Source organism: Anabrus simplex, chromosome 13 (assembly GCF_040414725.1).
Source record: "Anabrus simplex isolate iqAnaSimp1 chromosome 13, ASM4041472v1, whole genome shotgun sequence".
Classification (NCBI taxonomy): Eukaryota; Metazoa; Arthropoda; class Insecta; order Orthoptera; family Tettigoniidae; genus Anabrus; species Anabrus simplex.
Window position 1 is genome coordinate 87954791 of NC_090277.1, and position 20184 is coordinate 87974974.

Genomic DNA, 20184 nt, shown 5'->3' on the forward strand with positions numbered 1-20184 from the left:
TTTTACTTGCGATTATTTTTGATAGCTTCGTACATAAAACATTCCTTTAAAATAGTTATGAATCAAGTTCTATCTTTCTGTTTACTTGTCATTATTATTGAAAACTCCGTACATTAAACACGTTCAAAAATGTACTTGAGACACAAGCTCTATTATTGTTCTAGTTTTTTCTGTTTGTTCGTGAATATTGTTATTATATAGGAATGTTTGCATTAATAAGTTGTTCCTTATTTCATATGCCTGTGTTCATGTTAATCATGCTCTCCACCGCCAATGATGATGATGATGATGATGATGATTCCTCCAGAGAACTGCATTTCCTGTTCTCTGTACTGAGTGCGCGTAATCGAGTTCTCAAAACACGAAGCCCTCGCGAGGGGAGGTTACATCATCGCGCTAAATTTCTTGTTGTGGCATTTAGTTGATACCTAACGTTATAGGAATATCGTATGTATCAGTCGGGCTTAGTAGCTCAGACAGTAGAGCGCTGGCCTGAGCTGAAGTTGGCAGTTGGCCTCGTGTCAGCAGATTAACATTTTGTGAAAGAACCTAGGTGAGACAAAATTCCGACACCTTGGCATTTCCGAAAATCGTCAAAGAGCAGTTAGTAGGATGTAAAACTAATAACATTATTATTAGAATGTATCACAGTTTGCCAGACACAGCCGGTGATAAATAAGCAGATTTTCTTAAACGCAAATTTTCCGTGCATACAGCCCTGCAAGAGTGAGTCTGTCACGTCAAAACAACGACAAAGCCCAACCTGAACAAAGAACGTCAGAGTAAGATTAGCATTTAAGAAGTACAGACGGAAGACTTTTCTTTTCATTTTAAGCGGATCTTCTCTTGGCCTCTCGCGGTAATGACTGACAGAACTTCAGTTTCTGAGTAATAAATCCTGTATGTCAGTTATATGTGAAAGGTTTACCAGTTCACTAAAACAGAAAAGATTAAAATCCTCCATTTTAATTACTGTGTTGATGGGATGATAGTACTTCATGAGGGTCACTAAGTACCTAGGTGTTAATATAAGGGTAATTACATAAGCGGAATTGTAAATGAAGGTTATGGATCTCTTCATATGGTTATGAGGGAATTTTGGGGTTGTAGCAAGGATGTAAAGAAGAGGGCATACAAGTCTCTGGGAAGACCACAATATCAGTATGGTTCCAGCATATGGGATCCTCACCAGGATTACTGTATTCGAAAACTGAAAGAAAAACCATCCAAAGAGAAGCAGCACGATTTGTTCTGGGTGATTCCCGACAAAAGCCTAGAGTTACGAAAATGTTGCAAATTTTGTGCTGTGAAGACCTGTGAGTAAAGAGACAAGCTGCTCGACGAAACGGTATGTTCCGAGCTGTTAGTGGAGAAATGGCGTGAATGACATTAGTAGACGAATAAGATTTAGTGGTGTTTTTATAAGTAGGAAAGATCATAACAAGAAGTTATGGCTGGAATACAAGAGGACAAATTTATAGGAAGAGGAGTTAGGGATTGGAATAATGTACCAAGCGAGATATTCGATATATTACCACCGTCTTTAAAATTATGTGAGAAAATATTAGTACACAACTGATGGGGAATCTGCCATCTGAGCGACTGCCCTAAATGCAGATTGATTGATTGATTGATTGATTGATTGATTGATTGATTGATTGATTGATTGATTGATTGATTGATTGATTGATTGATTGATTGATTGATTGATTGATTGATTGATTGATTGATTGATTGATTGATTGATTGATTGATTGATTGATTGATTGATTGGCTTGGAAGAACTGTATGTTGCAAGTAGATTCCTCAGCGGTGAAGCATTCGATGGATTATTACAAGCTACCTCCCTTACCTGTCAGGAGTTATCTAGCCGAAGTGGCAAGGCGTGCTCGGTTCGCTCGGAAGGACATTAGTTCGTTTCCCTGTCAGGAAGCCGAAAAATTTAAGAAACGACTTTTCGACATAAAGAGAGGCGTGGTTCACATATCCCACATCAAAACAGAGTACCAGGTTAATTCCTGGGGGCAATGCAGTTGTGACCTAAAGCTAACAATCTATTCCATTTGATGGTGTCTGATGTTTAAAGGAGCCTAACAGCTATGTCATCGGCCCTTTAATGGCACGAGGTGAACGAAATGAAAATTAAAACTTCAAAATGTGTCCACTGAACTAGAGTCTGAAATGAATGACGATGAAAAAATGATCGTAAAACAAAAACATTCAGTGGATCCTATTCACAACGCCTGAAATACTGGGATGATATTCATCTAAAAGGGTCCAAAATCCAGGTCACCGGTCCCTCATAATGGTTCTAATCACTGGTAACGTAGGCTCATGGTGTTTCTCACCTAGTGCTACTAATCATAGGCAATGAAGACCCACGGTGTATCACACATTATGGTAACGCCCACCGGCAACACAAACCCATAGCGTTCCTCACATAATGGTACTACTCTCAGGCAACGTAGACCCATGGTCTTCATCACAGTGGGACGTATCACGGGCGCCAGTGAAACCCGTGTTTTTTCTCACAAAGTGGTGCCAACCACAGCCAACGTAGACCCACAGTGTTCCTTATAAAGTGGTACTACTCATAGGTAACACACACCCATTCTGAAAACAGTGGAAGCGACCGATGGAATGCACACGATGACGCTTGATCACAAACAATACCCAGACTCGCATAATGGTACTGCTTCTATGTAACATAGACCCACGGTTTCCCTCGCAAGGAAGTACTAGTCGCAAGTAACGTCGACCAATGGTGTTCCGCACGTAACGGTACTAATCACAATATTCTTTGTCTGCGTCCCCCACCCACAGGGGAAATCTATTCCATTTAGTGGCAAAATTACGGATAATGGAAGCCCTCACCTGGCTGTGTGGAGTTCACTTTGACGTCTTCACTAGTGTCCAAAAGTTAAGCATAAGTTACGAGTAAGCAGGGCAACAGGAAATAGACCACAAATCGCACGTCATATGCACCTACCAACCTTACGTGTTCGCTCTGTATAGGAAAGGAGTGTTCCCTGCTTTGACTAGCGGCGTAACAACAAGGTAAACATAGCCAGTGTCTGCGCCCCATATTCCCTCAGTCGTGTTTGCCCTGTTATAGTGTGTGGAGTGTAGCCTCGCGCTGAACGTGACAACATAATGGCACAACGACGCCATCTGGACCCCGTTTTGCAGGGTAGAATACTCGCCCGCCTAGAAGCAGGCCAGACACAGACCAAGGTCGCCGTATCCTTGATTGTGCCACAAAATGTCATTTCCAGGCTTTGGAGACGATTTCGAGACACAGGAGATGTTAGTTGTAGGCCAGTACTAGGTCGACCAAGGGTAACCACCGCACAACAGTACCGATATCTGGCTTTAACCGCCCGACGAAATCGGAATGCACCTGCAAAACTATTGACGGTGGAGCTTGCAGCCGTCCCAGGGGTTGCCGTTTCCCGGCAAAGTGTATACCGGAGTCTCAGAACAGCAGGGCTGTTTGCCCGACGTCCAGCGGTGTGCGTCCCGCTCACTCCAGCACAGAGGCGGGCCCGTCAACATCGAAACTGGACCATGGATGGAGGCATTTGCTCTTCACAGATGAATCCCGCTTCAGTTTGCAGAACGATTCCCGTCGCACATAATTCTGGAGAGAACCGGGTAGCCGATACAACCACAGGAGCATCGTGGAACGGGACCAATATGGTGGTGGTGGCGTCATGGTGTGAGGCGACATCATGTTGAATGGCCGTACGGACCTGCACATATTCATGGGTGGTCCGAGGAACACTGTTAACGCACGGAGACACAGGGATGAGGTACTGAGACCACATGTTCGACTCTTCAGAGGTGCCGTTGGTCCAGGCTTCCTCTTAATGGACGATAATGCCCGACCGCACCGCGCTGCTCTGGTGGATGAATTTCTGGTTGGGGAAGACATTAATCGCATGGACTCGCCAGCGAGGTCTGCGGATCTGAATCCTATAGAACATGCCTGGGATGCATTGGGGAGGCAAATTGCATCCCGTCAGTCACCACCAAGAAGCCTCCAAAACCTTCGCATTCTCCTTTCGAAGGAATGAGATCGACTGCCGCAAGAGCTCTTAGACCATCTGATAGAGAGCATGCCACGTCGCTGCGAAGCATGTGTGGTCGTTAGGGGTAACCATACACCCTATTAACAGCATATTTTGTTGTGGAAGACATTGCCAAGTTTTGTTAGTTGTTGTCAAAGGTGTACTTTAGCTATCAGAACCTTTCTGACAATGTATTTTGGACAAGTTGTGTGACTGATCATTCCCCCACCCACAGAGTTGAACTATTATTAGAAAAAATGACTTACTATTTGAAACAACGCCTATGGGGTGAAAAATTAGTTGGTTAAAGTTCAGCACAAATCAAACTATATTGCATTGCTTCACGATTTATTAGGCCAGTTTGCATTAGTGAAGTCCCATTATCAAGTTGTAGATTGAAAAAATATTCTTCTTATTCTTATTCTTCGCGAATGGGTCACTTAGGACTATGCGGAATCAACATTTTTGTTGAGTTTTCTTCTTTGCCCAACAGTTCTTCATTTTCATGAATTGTTGTAACTTCTGTTGCTCCGACCAAGTACGTCGTGTTGGTTTCTTCTCGTTTTCCTTAAATCCTCTTGTGTGAACAATTTTCCTAATAACATTTCTATTCTTCAGATCTGTTGATCCTAATTCAGTGAGGTCTACCCCGGGGAGAAAAAGATGCCCCCCTACTCATCTGTTTCCAAGAAATTGCCGATGAGGCGGAAGTCACTGTTCTCGCTGTACTGGCGGAGGAAAGGCGAACTGTCTAATAGGCTATAAGGCCTACCGTCAGAAGAGAAAACCCCCTCTTCGCTACTGATAACGTACTCAATAGAGAAAGAGTCGGAGCAGTATAAGTAAATTTATGCCCTTCTTAACAAACGGACCCTAACAGGGGAAGAATTTAGAGGTATTTAGTGGCATTATTGGTGTCAATTTGGAAAAGGCCGAAAGGGTTGGCTGGTTCGAATTTAAAACAGATCATAAGTGATCCAAGCGTCACGGTACTTCAGGCGAGTCCGCGGCTTCTTGGTCTCATGATCCGTTTTAATAGTAACATACCGGGGTCCTCTGAGTGGTTCGAGAGGATCCTAGCCCTGGTCATCCTCACTATTTTATTTATCTGAGATCTAAGGGTGGGGATACGGAGTTCAGCTCGTATCCTCCTGTTAGATTTCAGATAAGGTGCTCTTGTCATTATTTGTAGTGTCTTATTTTGAAATGTTTGCAATTTGGAAAGAGGAGTCTTAGCCATCCAGCAGGATGGGCCTGTTATGGTGTGTGAGTCAGCTTCCGTTTGTTCAGCAATCCGTCTGACATTCCTATCACGCAGTATGGCCTCGTTTAGTGATTATGCTTAACTTTTGGACACTAGTGTATTAACTGTAGCTTTATAAGTTTTACCATCATACAGTAGATTTTGTAAAATATCAAAGCAGAACAATGGAGGGTATGATAATGAAAATCAGAATTTCATGTAGGGACGCGTAGTAGGGAAATGGTAGAAAAAGATTAGAAGCTAATCAGGAAACAATTAACAATTCCTCTCAAAACGTACTTTAGAATAATGAAGTCCTTCTCATCTGTCTTTGAGTTGCTAGGCAACGAACTATTTCTCTTTTGTGACAGCTGACAAAGACAGATCGACAGGGATTGCTTGATGCACTACAGAAGAAGTTTCCAGCTACTATCTTCGAGTTCCCCGGCTGGATGGGGACGGCAAAATATATCCACATTATCCCTTGTCTGTCGCGAATAAAAGACTCTCAGCTTAGGAGTATGGGTTGGTAACCACAGATTCCCAAACTGAGTCTAGCAAAGCTTCTACTTACTTTTCCTAGATTACTCACTTTCAGCTTGCCTATCCTGCATCCCCTGGTGAAATTTCCTTCACTTTTGATCCCGATGGTATTAAGTTTGAGAAACCTTCACGCCCTTCGTGGTCCTTCTTATTTTATCGATAACTTTTCGGACTTTTTCAATCTTTTCTCGGATTCGGGTTAATAGAGGATGATTGCACTTCCTCTATACAAATAACCACCATCACTATCCCCAATTGTAGCTGTAGTATCCGTGAGCGTAGTAGATCGGAGCGGAAATGGAAGGAAAGAGTTGTAGTTGTGGTGGTGGTGATTAATGTTTCAAGAGGAGGTACAACTAGGCAACCATCCTCTACATAACACTAACCAAAGGAGAAAAAATGGAAGGGGTCCGACACTTCGAAAAACGAAGGTATCGGCAAAAGGAAGAGAACAGAGTTGACAAAGGGAGGTCGTATATGATAGATTAAAGTGAGGAGCGTGACACAAGTGGAAGCAATGCCAAATTCAGCTAGGGTAACCGTGATCACCAACCCACGCTCCCAAGGTAAGAGCCCCTCGGGTCCCTTTTAGTCGTCTCTTACGACAGGCAGGAGATACCGTCGGGATTATTCCACGGCCCCCGCCCACAGGAGGCGTTGACCATAGATGCCGTTCATGAGTGTATTAGGTTTGGGAATAAATCAAGGTACGTTAAGCTATAGAGGACTAAAAATCACCATTTTTCTTTCAACCACTTGATACCAGTACGATATATCGTGAGAGGTTGTGGTCTAACCTTCAACAGAACAGAAGTAACTGAGAGAGTTTTAGCCGATCATATCAACAAGCGAAATGTTGACAAGTTTTCTAGATAATCGAGGTCTAGATCCTAAGAAGTCCCGCAGGAAGTTATCTCACTGTCGGGTACTTAAGTAACAGCGTGTCCCGTCCTCTATCTACCGACTAAATAGTCAAAAGGCGGTAGGTAGATTCTAAGCCAATGTAGCAGCTGTTTCGAGATTTTATCTTACACCATATAGGCCTACAGAGTGACCCAAAAGTCCGTTAACATTTGACGAGGCAATACTTCACCCTGTCACCCTGTAGGCATACATGCTGAGGTAATATTCATATTCTTGTAGATAGAGTGGTAATAATTGACACAAATGATTGGCATGACATGGGGTTTTATTGACACCAAAATAGAGTACACAAAATAACCAACAGATGGCGCTTCGTACGATATACAAGCAATAATTAGCATAACAATCGAGGTTTAGAGTTCTTAATAACACATGCTCAACATGTCGGCCGTCATTCATCAACAATACCTGCAGTCGAGGGGCAATGTTGTGAACAACACTGTACAGCATATTCATAGGTATGGTGAGAAATTGCCATTGGATGTTGTCATTTAGCACCCCTAATGAGGCCGCACGATCGCGGTAGACTTGCGACATCAGGTAACCGCACAACAAATAATAACACGGATTGTGGTTGGGAGGTCGAGGAGGCCAGCCATGACATGCTGCGATTGCAGGCGTATCTAACGCCTCCTCTCACGACAGCTCCTTCACGGGTCTCATGCGGCATCACTGACGTGTTGCTGTCCAGCGCCATCTGTTGGTCAATTTGTGTACTTTATTTTTGGTGTCAATAAAACCCCATGGCATGCCAATCGTGTGTGTCAAACCTGTCTACCTCCAATATTCCGTGAAGTATTGCCTCGTCAAATGTTAACGACTTCTGGGTCACCTTGTTCATGCTGTTCTTGTCCGGAGGCTCATTTTTCAATATAAGTACCAATAATAGATTCAAGCACACCTGTATAGGAATCACATGGTGAAAGCAGGTACTTGCTTTTTCAGACGTGAACACGAAAGGGTTGTATTTGCCGAGCTGAGAAACTCGGACGGTAGAGCGCTGCGCTGGCCTTCTGAGCCTAAATTGGCAGGTTCGATTTTGGCTTAGTCCGATGGTTTTGAAGATGCTAGTATCGATAGATTTACTGACCAACAAGTGGCGCTTGACAGCAACACGTCAGGTACAAATGGCCACACATGCTTGACATGGCATGGCGTTTTATTGGCACCAACAACGAGTGCACAAACAGGTCAACAGATGGCGCTGGACAGCAACACGTCAGCGATGCCATGAGACCCGTGTGCTGTATTAAAGGAGCCGGACAAAATTCCGGCACCTCTGCGTCTCCAAAATAGTTAGTGAGACGTAAAAAAACAATAACATTATTAGGGTCGTATTTATTCATCTATGAATTTTCTAGAACTTAGGATTATTTCCTCTTCGGCTCCTGACTGAATGGCCATCGGTTCAGAAGGTGTTTGGTTCGATTCCCGGTCAGGCCGGGGTTTATATCCCCCCTGGTTCGGAGCCTGGGCGTTTGTGTTCGTCTCAGCTGTACGCATACTGTACGCATACATACGTACACATACTGTACGCACAATACACCACATTATCAACCACAGAAACATGCAATAAAGATTACGTCCCTCCACATTGAATTGGCGTGAGGAAAAGGATACGGCTGTAAAACTGAAACAAATCCACGTGAAGTGCCGACCCCAATAAATTGAGCAAAGGGCTAGGAAAAGGAAGATGATGATTTGGAAAGTGGTGGTGGTGGTGGTTATTGTTTTAAGAGGAAGTACGACTGGACAACCATCCTCTATGTAACACTAATTAGAGAGAAAAAAATGGAAGGGATCCGACACTTCGAAAAAAAAGAAAGAAGAGCTACGAATGGCGTGAAAATGAAACGATTCCTTTGGCCTCGAGTGCTCTAAAATAATACCGTCAGGTTTGGAAAAGAGCAAGAGTTGGCCAAGAAAGGTCGGATAGGATAGATGAAATGAGGAGCCTGGCACAAGTAGGTGGAAGCAGTGCCAGGACTCGGCTAAGGGCCCCGTGGTCACAACCCACACTTCAAAGTTCGGAGCCCCTGGGGCCCATTTAGTCGCCTCTTACGACAGGTAGAGGATACCGTGTGTGTTATTATACCGCCCCCACCCACAGGGGGTTGATTTGGAAAGTCCTGTATTGGTAAAACAACACAGTCACGAATGTTGCATTCATTTGCGATTGTCCAGTTGTGTCTACCCCTTCAAACCCGCTTTCCTGATAGGGGGTTCGGGGATGAAGCGGGGTAAAATTATATGGAATGTTTTTTACGGCCGGATGCCCTTCCTGACGCCAACCTCAGTTGAGGAGCTAATGAACTTGAAATGAATGAGAGTGAATGAAAATGGGTAAAGAAGTGGTAGGAATCGTCTGTGGCCTACGAATAGCATCTATCTCGGCATTTGTCTGGGAGTGAAAATGGGAAACCACAGAAATCCATTCTCAGAACAGATAACAATGGGGTTCGAACCCAATCGCCTCCCTATTGCAGAGATTGCCTGCATAGCCGTAACACGCGGCTACTCCGCTCGGATTCTTCAGTTATGAAAATATATCACAGGTTATCACGTACAATGTACGAAGATGAAGACTATTTTGTCGCGGTTACATGTTACTAAAATGTACTTGTACCATAATAGATCCCTTTGGATACAACAGGAGTTTTGGAGGTTAATTACTCTTCCTTTGGGGCCAATGATCTCTATGTCAGATCTCTCAAAAAATATAATCTTCATCACCATCGTAATCCCTCTTGCCTTTCACTTATTTTAGTAGGGAAGGAGAATATAATTCTGTAATAGCCCTCCCAACAAAGTCGCCAATCCTTACAAGAATCTGATTCCCCTCCAAAACTGCCTTTGAATGAAGTTTCGAGTCCCTCAATGAAGGCATCAATCTCAAGGCGAAAAACAGACAAATAACTGGTTGTTCTATTTAAAAAATATTTCAACTGTTACCAGCCATATATTATTATTATTATTATTATTATTATTATTATTATTATTATTATTATTATTATTATTATTATTATTATTATTATTATTATTATTATTATTATTATTATTATTTAGTGGAAGGCATTTATTTTCAGTTTCGACTGAGTCAATTTATAATTGTTAGGTTCCTCAGTTTGCAGAAACTAATGTATGAATAAACACAATTTAGAAAATACTGCACCTGAATTTAGTTTCGACCGACTGGCGCACCTAACAGTTATAAATCGTCCACTTATCTATAAGAGTAAATATGAAAATAAAAATAAATGTTGGGCCATTCGTTGTAGAAAACAATGTTTCTTTAACATTCACGGAGCTTTTCACGTTCTTAAATACTGTAAAATGATGATTCACAAATCAAGGCGAAGTTACTTGACTGTAAACCTTAGAGGCTGAAGAGTTCAAAGTGCTGTTTGTAGCCCTCATGCCCAGTTAGATAGCTACTATTTACGTAAAGCTGGTAAATGCAATATATAACTAAATAATCCATCAGGGTATTAAAAGGTACATAATAATAGTCTATAGCAATATGTTAAAGCTACAAAATCACTAGCCCTTAAAGATAAACCGAAATATTTTAGTATCCTGAATGGGGAAGTCAAGGTATGGATAGCAGTAATTAGACTTCTAAAACTTTGACAATAGACGAGTGTTTGTGTTCAAAGGGTGGTATTTTCACTTCCAAAACGTAAATCAGTATTTCGTCCACATGCATATTACAGTAGTTGAATATTGTCGATTACCACGAGGAATCCAGACCAGGAAGATATAATTCCTTAAAATTTGTACCAAACCCGATCATGGGTACATTCCATGCGTCTTATTTTACGTTTCTAGCGCTTTTCCCACGACTTTCTTAAGGTGGAAAATACACCTTTTGAGCAGATACTCCTCAATAGTTAGGCACAACTTTTATTGGCGTAATATTCAGATACCGGTACTTCGGGATCGTCAACGTCAATATTCCACTGTATTGTAAGGGATTACCACGTGACTCGTATGGAGGCTATACACACACTTTCATTCAGAATTCTTCAAGTATAAATTGCTTACCTAAAGCGAATTATGAAATATACCTGAAATGCAAACACGCCAGTAGAGTCTAAGGTGCGAATGAACTTCGAAAACCTATTTTTCTGGCACAAATTACTTTTTATGTTACTAGGAAACTATACCGTCTCCGTTTAATCTACGAGAGAATCATAGGAAGGAGCACTTGTCTCAGGGAATGGTAGCGTCCAATTACACTGTAAGAGAATTGGGCAGGCCGCACAAACTACGAAAATGCAAGAAATTTTAAAAAGCTGTAAAATGGTCTTGTCAAACAATTCTATAATTTCGAGAGGTCCTCTGACTTAAATGCTGTTTCGTAAAATAAGTACGGTATGTTTTTTTTAAATAAGAAGAAGTGCCATGGAAGTAATTACACCAATGCACATATTTCAGACATTTGTGCTGGATTTCATTTAAATATTTTACGATATTTTGACGTGTATTTTTCAAAACATATACGATGCAGCCTTAACAGTTTCCCTATTGTTTGATTCCCGCAAATTTTCCGAGGACATCTTGAATTAATCCTCACCTTTAAACTATCATTTTATCGTTGACATTCTTTGATATCCTTTCTTATAATGTATCCATTGTCTAAATACTGATTGCTAACAAATTAAGGAGAAGTGACTTGATTATAATGTTTAAAGGCTGAAGCGTTCCGGAGTGCTGTTTACAGCATTCGTGGCGTTTATGCCCAATTAGAAAGCTGCTATTCACGTAAACCTTGATGAGCTCTTTACAAAGTGTATGATAGCCATCGAGCGAGGCGGGAGAGAGGAGGAGAAAGGCCCATCATGTACACTGATCGATCCAGCAAGATCTCACTCCCGTCCAGGGACGACTGGATCAGTCGAGACATCCCTTACCTGGAGGTTGTTGTCACCGGAGCCCGGAATCTGCTGCTGCCCGCTTTCGAAACGGGCTATCCTCCTCACGATCCCACCATGATGTTGTTAAACTGCTTCATTATCATTACTACAGTCCTTCACCACACACCACTCCACATCACTTTCAAAAGATAAGCCTAGTTTAGCTGGCCATTCAAAAACCAACCCGTAGCGCACTACTCGTATATGTGATTCTCTCCCGGTCCGTCGTTAGTTCGTTCGCTGTTGGTTAAGCTATCACTCCTTCGCTACCATTCACCGCTAGGGCGTGCCCAAAGACATCGCGCGCGAGCGCACTGCTGCCTCTCATTGATTTTCAGGTCGGGTCATACACAAGCTCCGGGGGAGTGTGAGTAGTTACGGGGTCACACCATACTTGTTAAATTACTCTTTGTTTTCTTCCTTTGTAAACATTCATGATCCAGATTACTAAAACCTGACGATAAATTATTCTATATTTCCTAGAGAACTTTCCATTGGATCAGATGCAGAAAGAAACTAAGGCATGTTATCCCGTGTGTGAAGAGACCACCTGAGGAAATACGAGAGATGCAACAGTAATTAATAATATCAAGGGTAAAAACCCGCTGAGTATGTTCACAATAAAGTTTTAAAACTATACATTTTTACCAACTAACATATTTCCATTTTCAAATACTAAGCAATACTTTGAAAGCACATATAACTGCATGAAAGAGTTGGCAAAAATGTGCGTCTACTAAGTACCAAACATTGTACCTGAGCCTACTCATTTTTCAAACACGTAACCCAGCCCATATGGTTTCCTTCACATTAGCAATAAACAGACAGGAGTTAAGAATGAAATGATCGATAAGGCTGATCAAATGAATACCATACTTACGTTTCCATCTTGAGTAGATAACAAATTGCTCTTCCTCTTACATAATGATTCGGCAACTTAACCTAACAACATCACGTCCTTGCACAAACTGAACATTAGATATATAACTTCATCTAATTATCGAACAACTACCATGACTCACGGAGAGAGTTTATGGCTTTTGTTTACTAGAAATAAATAACGAGCCCACAGAGGCTTCTACCTGTCATAAAAAGGTTACTAAACTGAAAGCATGGTTGTAACTTGTATTCAAAATTGGCGCTGTTAGTCTTGTTTTGTCTGACTGAACCTGTTCAGAATTCAGGTAGAATTGAGTAATGGCATGGAATTTCATTAAAACCTCATATTACATAAAATTCCGTTGCTCCTACGTCTCCTGTATGGCCATTACGCCTCTGTGCGATTTATTTTGCTGTACAAAGAAAAATCATTGCCATTTCTGCCAAACTGACATTCTTTGCACAGAGCGGGAGCACCCAGCGCTATCTTCCGGTTGAGAAATCTCCAGAACTTTCATGGTGTCAGTTTCGCTGCGCGAGTAACTGGCTTTAGTGGCTGTGTGGTAAGATTTTTCCTAAAACCTGAATCATTATTTACGTTATTTTCTCCAGTTTCATAGATTTCGGGTTAATTTTAACCTCTTGAAAGAATTGCGGCAGAAAAATGTTAGGCTCAATTCCTAACTAAACGTTTGTTTTCAAATTGTTGGTTACATGAGGGCATGTTGGTTATATTGTGCCTCTAGTATTAATACTGACCTTATTAACCGTGGATATGTTGGATCATATTTGATACCATTTGTCATTAAACCATTTATTTATTGTCCAGGCAGTAGTATTATGGCCGAATTGTGTGATTTGACTCAGATAACCTTCTTTAACTTAAACGTTTACTTGAATGTATCTTAAAAATGCTGTTCATCTCGTTTTCCAGCCCATCTCCGAGCTTATTTCATAGTTGTATCGCCTGAAAATGGCCAAATGGGGAGAAGGTGATCCACGTTGGATTGTAGAAGAACGTCCGGATGCTACTAATGTCAACAACTGGCACTGGTCAGTAGAATTTAAATTATTATATTTGTGTAAGATAGGCCTGTTAGAACGCCTCGTTTCTTATGTATGACGGTATTCTGTGTTCACAACTAACCAGTGTATAGCCATTCCTACAGGCTTCCATAACTCTCTCTCCTCCTTTCACTTACAATAAACTCAACATGCACCAATGACTTCCATCAGTAAAACTCTCAGTAAGTTTGGACCTACTGAAAGGTAAGGGTAAGAATTAAAGAATCGTACCTGTATTGAGTTCTAAGATAGTTGGGAGACGAGGTGCATCTCTTTTGATTGCTGTTGGCTATCCTTCTGCCCTTGTTGTTACACTTCCTCAAATGAGAAATGACCAAGCTTGATAGCTGCAGTCGCTTAAGTGCGGCCAGTATTCGGGAGATAGTAGGTTCGAGCTTCGCTATCGGCAGCCCTGAAGATGGTTTTCCGTGGTTTCCCATTTTCACACCAGGCGGATGGTGGGGCTGTACCTTAATTAAGGCCATGGCCGCTTCCTTCCACTCCTAGCCCTTTCCTGTCCCATCGTCGCCATAAGACCTATCTGTGTCGGTGCAACGTAAAGCAACTAGCAAAACAAATTTTAAAAAATGAGAAATGGCAAGCCATCATGCTTGATGTGAAGAAGGTAAATGTTGCCAATATCATTATTTTGTAGCTAATGTTGGCATTATATATTCTTTCATTTGTAAAGCTGTTTTTTGTAAAAAAGTTATTACAGCAGCCAATGGCCATGTAATTACATCAGTTAAAGATGACCTGCTGAGAGCCAAACTGTCGTTTTAAGGAAAATTGCTAATTTGGATAGAAATTGTAAAGAATTCAAGAAATGGATAAGTTCATGTTATCGGGACACTCCTTTCTCCCAAACGATCAGGATTTCGGAGTTAATGAGTCAAAAGCAGGAACTGTTCAAATTTTCACCCTGGATGATTGGTGTAATGTCATTCAAAGGCAAGGAGAAAACAACCCTTTACCGTTTGTACAATAGTCCTTAAAGACTTTGTCTCAACAAGGATCTAGAGAAAAGTGTAGGGTATTTAGAAAAAAAAGAAAAAAGAAAAAAAGACCACTCAAAATCAAAAGTACAACTGACTTCATGTGCAGTAGCACGCATAACAGACTTAGTCTTACAGCGGCAACCGCCATAGTCCTACTAGTGGCGGGTACGTATTGCTAATCTCAAGGTCAAGCCGCTCTGTGTGCGGCCATTGCGCGCAGTTGCACCACACACTTTTTGCTATCAAAGATATGTTTCACTAGCTGTTTAGGAATAGTGTTGGCCCTTAAAACAGCCATTGTTGTTGCTTCTAATGTTTTAAGTACCATATGCCCCTTATGGGACTGATCTAGGGTAGACTCTTTTATACAAGGAATCTCTTTCAAAACTTAAGATGTTAGAACTTCACATCCTGCTCATGCCTTTGAGATTTCGTCTGACTTTGTTCCAAGCTATCTTTCAATCGAGCAACATTTTCTGGTGTTCAAACTCTTTTTGAATAGAGTTTTTATATGCTACGGAGCCAGTTTCGCACCATTTTGCCACTAAGTTTTGCATTGCAGACTTTGCTGGAGGTTTTCCCAAACACTTCCAGTCATAAACTCTTGCGCAAACAGTTCCGCACAGGTTTCCCACGAGTCATGGTTCGCAAAGCAATCAACAATGATCGTGCACTGTTTTATCGTGAGCACCATTTTGTGTTGCATTCAACTTGTCACTGAACATGTTTGCTCCTCTCACTCATACGTGATGACACAGCGATGTACTCGGGACAGAGCATGCGGGAGATGCCAGACGTGTGATGGCAACTGGTTGCTGCATCGAAACCACGGTTTCCAGCATTTCCCGTGATGAGCAGCTCTCCCGTTCATTAACAAGGGTCAGTTACATGTCAGTCTTATAAATATTTTCTGCGCTTGTTTTATTTTGTCCACCCTGTACAGAAATCTTGTACAAAGAACTAGTTTTAAGAATCTTTTACCCATTCAGCATATATAGTAATAAGGCAGTAAAGATACGCTGCTTAATTCAGCAGGTGTCGGTATGTGGAATTTTTAACTGGGGTTCATTTTGTAACTATCGTCGAGAAAAATAATTGGAAGAATGATGAATAGGGTACGATGCGCATTGGTATCACCCAAATATCACTATAAAATTTGTCACAAATGGAACATAATTGCTTTTACACATACTTAAGGCTTGTAGACAGGACTGGTTTGTCATACTCCGCTGCTGGTGCCATCTTTTGTTACTTTCTTCAGGTCCAGGGCTAGCACCGTGGAATGGGATTGCTATGTCTGTAGATTCTCATTATCTTTGTCCATATGACTAGAGCGGCCAGTTCAAACAGCAAAATGGAGGTCAACAGAAAAATAGCACGATCCCTGGACCAATAAATCACTAGTCCACTGAATTTTTCTTATGTACATTGGCCATACCATTTTGTCGCCTATTAAATATTGCATATCGCGATACAATTCATGAAATGATGTCATTGACAAGTGAAGCAATGAAACGAAAGCAAAGAACTTCAGTGAACACTGATATCACACACAAAATTGTTGAAAGTGTAAGACAAAAGACATACGTGTGTCACTGTGTGCGCAACACCAAATGTACTTGTAAACTGGTAAAGTACGTATAATATTCTCCAAAAATCAAATATTTCTTAATTTGCCGCAGATTTTTCACTTGATATGTGTAAAACCAATTATGTTCCATTTGTGACAAATTTTATAGTGATATTAGGGTGATAACCAATGCGCACTATACCCTCATGAATATAAAAATAGAGTAACCTGCATATGTGTCTATAAAAATGAACAAGGTTTTATCAAAACAAGTGAAGAACACACACTAGCCCATCATTTTCCAGCTCCAGTTTCCTGGGTGGTGTACAAGTGCTCGTAGTTTCAGTTCCTCTATGTCCTGCCACTTAACATTCCTCTTGTTGCCTACACCGAAAGAAAAATGATTCAGCGACATAAATTGCACACAAAAAAGTCTTCTACATACTAGGCTTATTTTATACAGTAATGTGTTCTTTCCTTTAAAGGCCTTTACAAACTTACTTCTTTTTAGAGATGCCTTGGTGTCCCGCAAGAGTTCTTTAACATGCCAGGAGCCAGTGACACAGAGCTGTTACGTTTAAACATCCTTGAATGGCATGGTCCTCAACTGGGCTCAAACCCAGATTCTTGGGAATTATTGGCCAGTAACTAATCCTGTGTATCTCTGAGGGCTATGGGGCACCTGGGAACTACATCACAGAATAACACAGTTTTTTAATAGAAAGTTGAACTTCCATACTAGAAACTGATTTTGTATAATGAATAAATCCTTTTTTATCACAATCATCCATACGCTGAGCTTGTTCCAAGTCTGAAGATGATTTGGTAAGTCTCTAGTCATTAGAGTCGATGTCACCTATGTTTATAATAATGTCATCCATTACATCTTTTAACAGACAATCCTTCCCCCAGAACTCGTTTTCTAGTTTGATGACATGACTTTCGAATCCTTCCTAGTCAGTTGGAATGGCAGATGCAATAGCTCCCAAGATCATCTCTTTCAGTTTTGTCATTTTCCAGTTCCTAGTTACGTTGTTCTGCCAAGCGTACTTTGAGATGCCATGGTGTCCCGCAGGAGTTCTTTAACGTGCCAGGAGACAGTGACACGAAGCTGTTACGTTTAAACATCCTTGAATGGCATGGTCCTCAAACTGGGCTCAAACCCACATTCTTTCTTTATGCAGGTTAGAAAGCTATTAGCTAGTCAGCCGCTTCTCAAAATTCATAGAATTAATTTGCCATTATATTGACCACTGGACAGACCTGCCTTGAAGATGAACTGATTTTAGCCCAAGCCAGGTCGATTATGTTAAATTCCTGTATATACAAAGGGAGCTGTACAGCAGTGTGCCTGTGAAGCTTTAATATTTTGACTTTTCCCGGCTTTTAAAATTTGCGAATAAATTCAAAACTGTCAAACTTCATGTTTTCCGAGAAAGGGTGTTTTTTTTAAAAGCCAGTCCATCATTTCTCTTTTCACAGCATATTATTGGTGGTTTATTTCCTTGAATACTGCGATATGGGGTATTGTTAATAACTACAATGCTTTCTTTATGCAGGTTAGAAAGCAGTTGGCTAGTCAGCTACTTCTCAAAATTCATTAATTTGCTGTAGTATTTACCACTGAACAGATCTGCCTTGAAGATAAATTGCTGCACCATCTAAAAAACAACTTTTCGAGCCAGCTTGGACAATTGCCAGTTACCGAACCTGTATTGGTTGCTATGCCAGAAATTTTCTCACTGCCACAATTTGCCAAATGTGAGAGTATCCACCAAAGTCAAACAATATTCATGTCTTCATCACAAAACATTCTGGTGCTTCGTAAATGTTTCGTGAGAAATAAACAAAGGACAGTCGTTCCGTGCATACATGTACATGGTGAGGAAGTTTGGTAGTGAGGGAACAAGTATTGATGTCCCTTGTTCCCTTTCCATTCTAAATAGACTGTCAACAGTCCATCGGTGCAAAGATTATTCCAGGAAGTTCAGCATTCTATGGGTGACCTGCTGACCCTGATACTGTAAGAACGTGTAGCTTGCCGGGCTGAGTGGCTCAGACGGTTAAGGCGCTGGCTTTCTAACCCCAACTTGGCAAGTTTGATCCTGGCAGCCTCATGACGGTAGATTTACTGGCACGTAAAAGAACTCCTGCAGGACTAAATTCCGGCACATCGGCGTCTCCGAAAACCGTAAAAATACGATATAGATGTTGATTCCCATAGGGAATCTGAAATATTTGTCCTGAATGAGCAAATTTATAATACCAATATAAATGGTCCGTTACTGGACATTATAAATTTTCCAGCTAGCTCATTCTTGGTTGCCAGCGTTTCGCCCTCGTGTGCTAGGGTGGGCTCATCAGTTGGTACCTAGCACACCTACCAATACGCTGGCTAGTGCATACCGTGGAGGCCACTGCGTAGGCTAACTGGAGCCACCGGCAGTGCCAATGCACTAAAAATTGATGCCTGCTTGGCCATCAGATGATATAGATGTTGATTCCCATAGGGAATCTGAAATATTTGTCCTGAATGAGCAAATTTATAATACCATTATAAATGGTCCATTACTGGACATTATAAATTTTCCAGCTAGCTCATTCTTGTTTGCCAGCGTTTCCAGACATGAGACAGACTGGTATTGGCTGACTGGGTATCATAAATACCATTTTTTTAATGCAATAGATAGGTGGATTCCTCTGCATGTTGATGGGATTTCCAGTCCTCGTTATAAGCAGGGTCTCATCCATTCTTCTGCCAACATGAAAATAAATTCATCTGTAGTACTAAGGGAAAACATATATTCTGTATGTGATATTTTCGTCGTCTAGAGCAATGACAAAATCAGGGATATCAGGCTCGGACCTATATGGTTCTGATAACATTTCACTACTTTTAAGGCTATCAATTTCAAACACTTAACACAAAGTACATAGGTACATGTTAAAAAAGTGTGAAAAACCAAACTGGCTGCAAAGAAATAAAGTTTCATTAACTGTATCCCAGGAAACTGTTTACCCAAAACAAATGTTTTGATATACAAGAGTCATCACTCGTTAGAATTAATGCACGGGCTGAGAGAGTAGGAAGGTCAAAGAAAAGTCACGGAGGTAGGAGATTATAGGGGTTGCAAACGCCAAATTACTGCAAATTAAAAGTTCCCTGGGGTATTCAGTGCCCCAGTGTACGGTTCCAGAGTTTTAAGAAAATCTACACCAAATACCAAACTGCTCTTTTAGTGTATTTGAATATGAGCAGAAGACTTGTCAGCAACAGTATGATTTTTCTTAGTGGCACAAAAATTCAGTTTCATGCTATTATTGAATGTGATTTTAATGCATTGAACTCCTGCCTGCTCTGGAGGACATTCAAATATTTCCCCCTGGTAAAGTGCTGCCAATGTTATGAAAAATAAATCCTTCCCCTTTACTTCCATAGATATTCCTCCTTCATCTCATCATGCATAAAGTTTTGTTTTGTCTTGCTTAACTATAGTTACAGAGAAATATTTATCATGTGCCGGAATCGTCCTGCCATCCAGTGTGGGGTTTAGCTACACAAGATTCTCTGCCATACAAATAGGCGGATATCTTGAGCGTAATCAGTGCACACATAGATAGTTAACATTGCCATGAATAGGTAATTATTTCTTGGTGTGGATATTCTCTCATCCCCCCTTTGGTTGGGGGACGAAGAATACACCCACGGTATCCCTTGCCTTTCGTAAGAGGCGACTAAAAGGGGCGACCAAGGGATGTACAAATTAGAACCATGAGACTACTTGTAATTAGTACCATCACGCCGGGAACACCATGGGTCACTTTTACTTGCGTGTAGTACCACTGTGTTAGGTACCAAATGGGTTTGTGATTAGTAGCGACAGTGTATAGCTCAGGATGCATTTTACAGTACCTGTGATTCGTACCCCTATATGAGCAACAGTATGGTTTGAAATAAATGTTTTATTGTGCACAA

At 41.2% G+C, this 20184-nt stretch overlaps 2 protein-coding genes across 2 annotated transcripts in view; one reads left to right on the forward strand and one right to left on the reverse strand.

The window, feature by feature from the left end:
- The window catches only part of mAChR-A (muscarinic Acetylcholine Receptor, A-type), a 252578-nt gene extending 240765 nt beyond the window's left edge, over window positions 1–11813 (reverse strand). The window contains exon 1 of the mRNA XM_067157206.2: window positions 11694–11813. The gene's annotated coding sequence lies outside the window, so the exon portion shown is untranslated. The remainder of the gene's footprint in view (window positions 1–11693) is intronic.
- Window positions 11814–13051: 1238 nt separating this feature from the next.
- LOC136885091 (activator of 90 kDa heat shock protein ATPase homolog 1) overlaps window positions 13052–20184 on the forward strand; it is a 71372-nt gene continuing 64239 nt past the window's right edge. Inside the window, exons 1-2 of the mRNA XM_067157534.2 lie at window positions 13052–13138; window positions 13510–13628. Of these exons, the coding sequence (XP_067013635.1) occupies window positions 13549–13628 (80 nt within the window). The 5' untranslated portion in view covers window positions 13052–13138; window positions 13510–13548. The remainder of the gene's footprint in view (window positions 13139–13509; window positions 13629–20184) is intronic.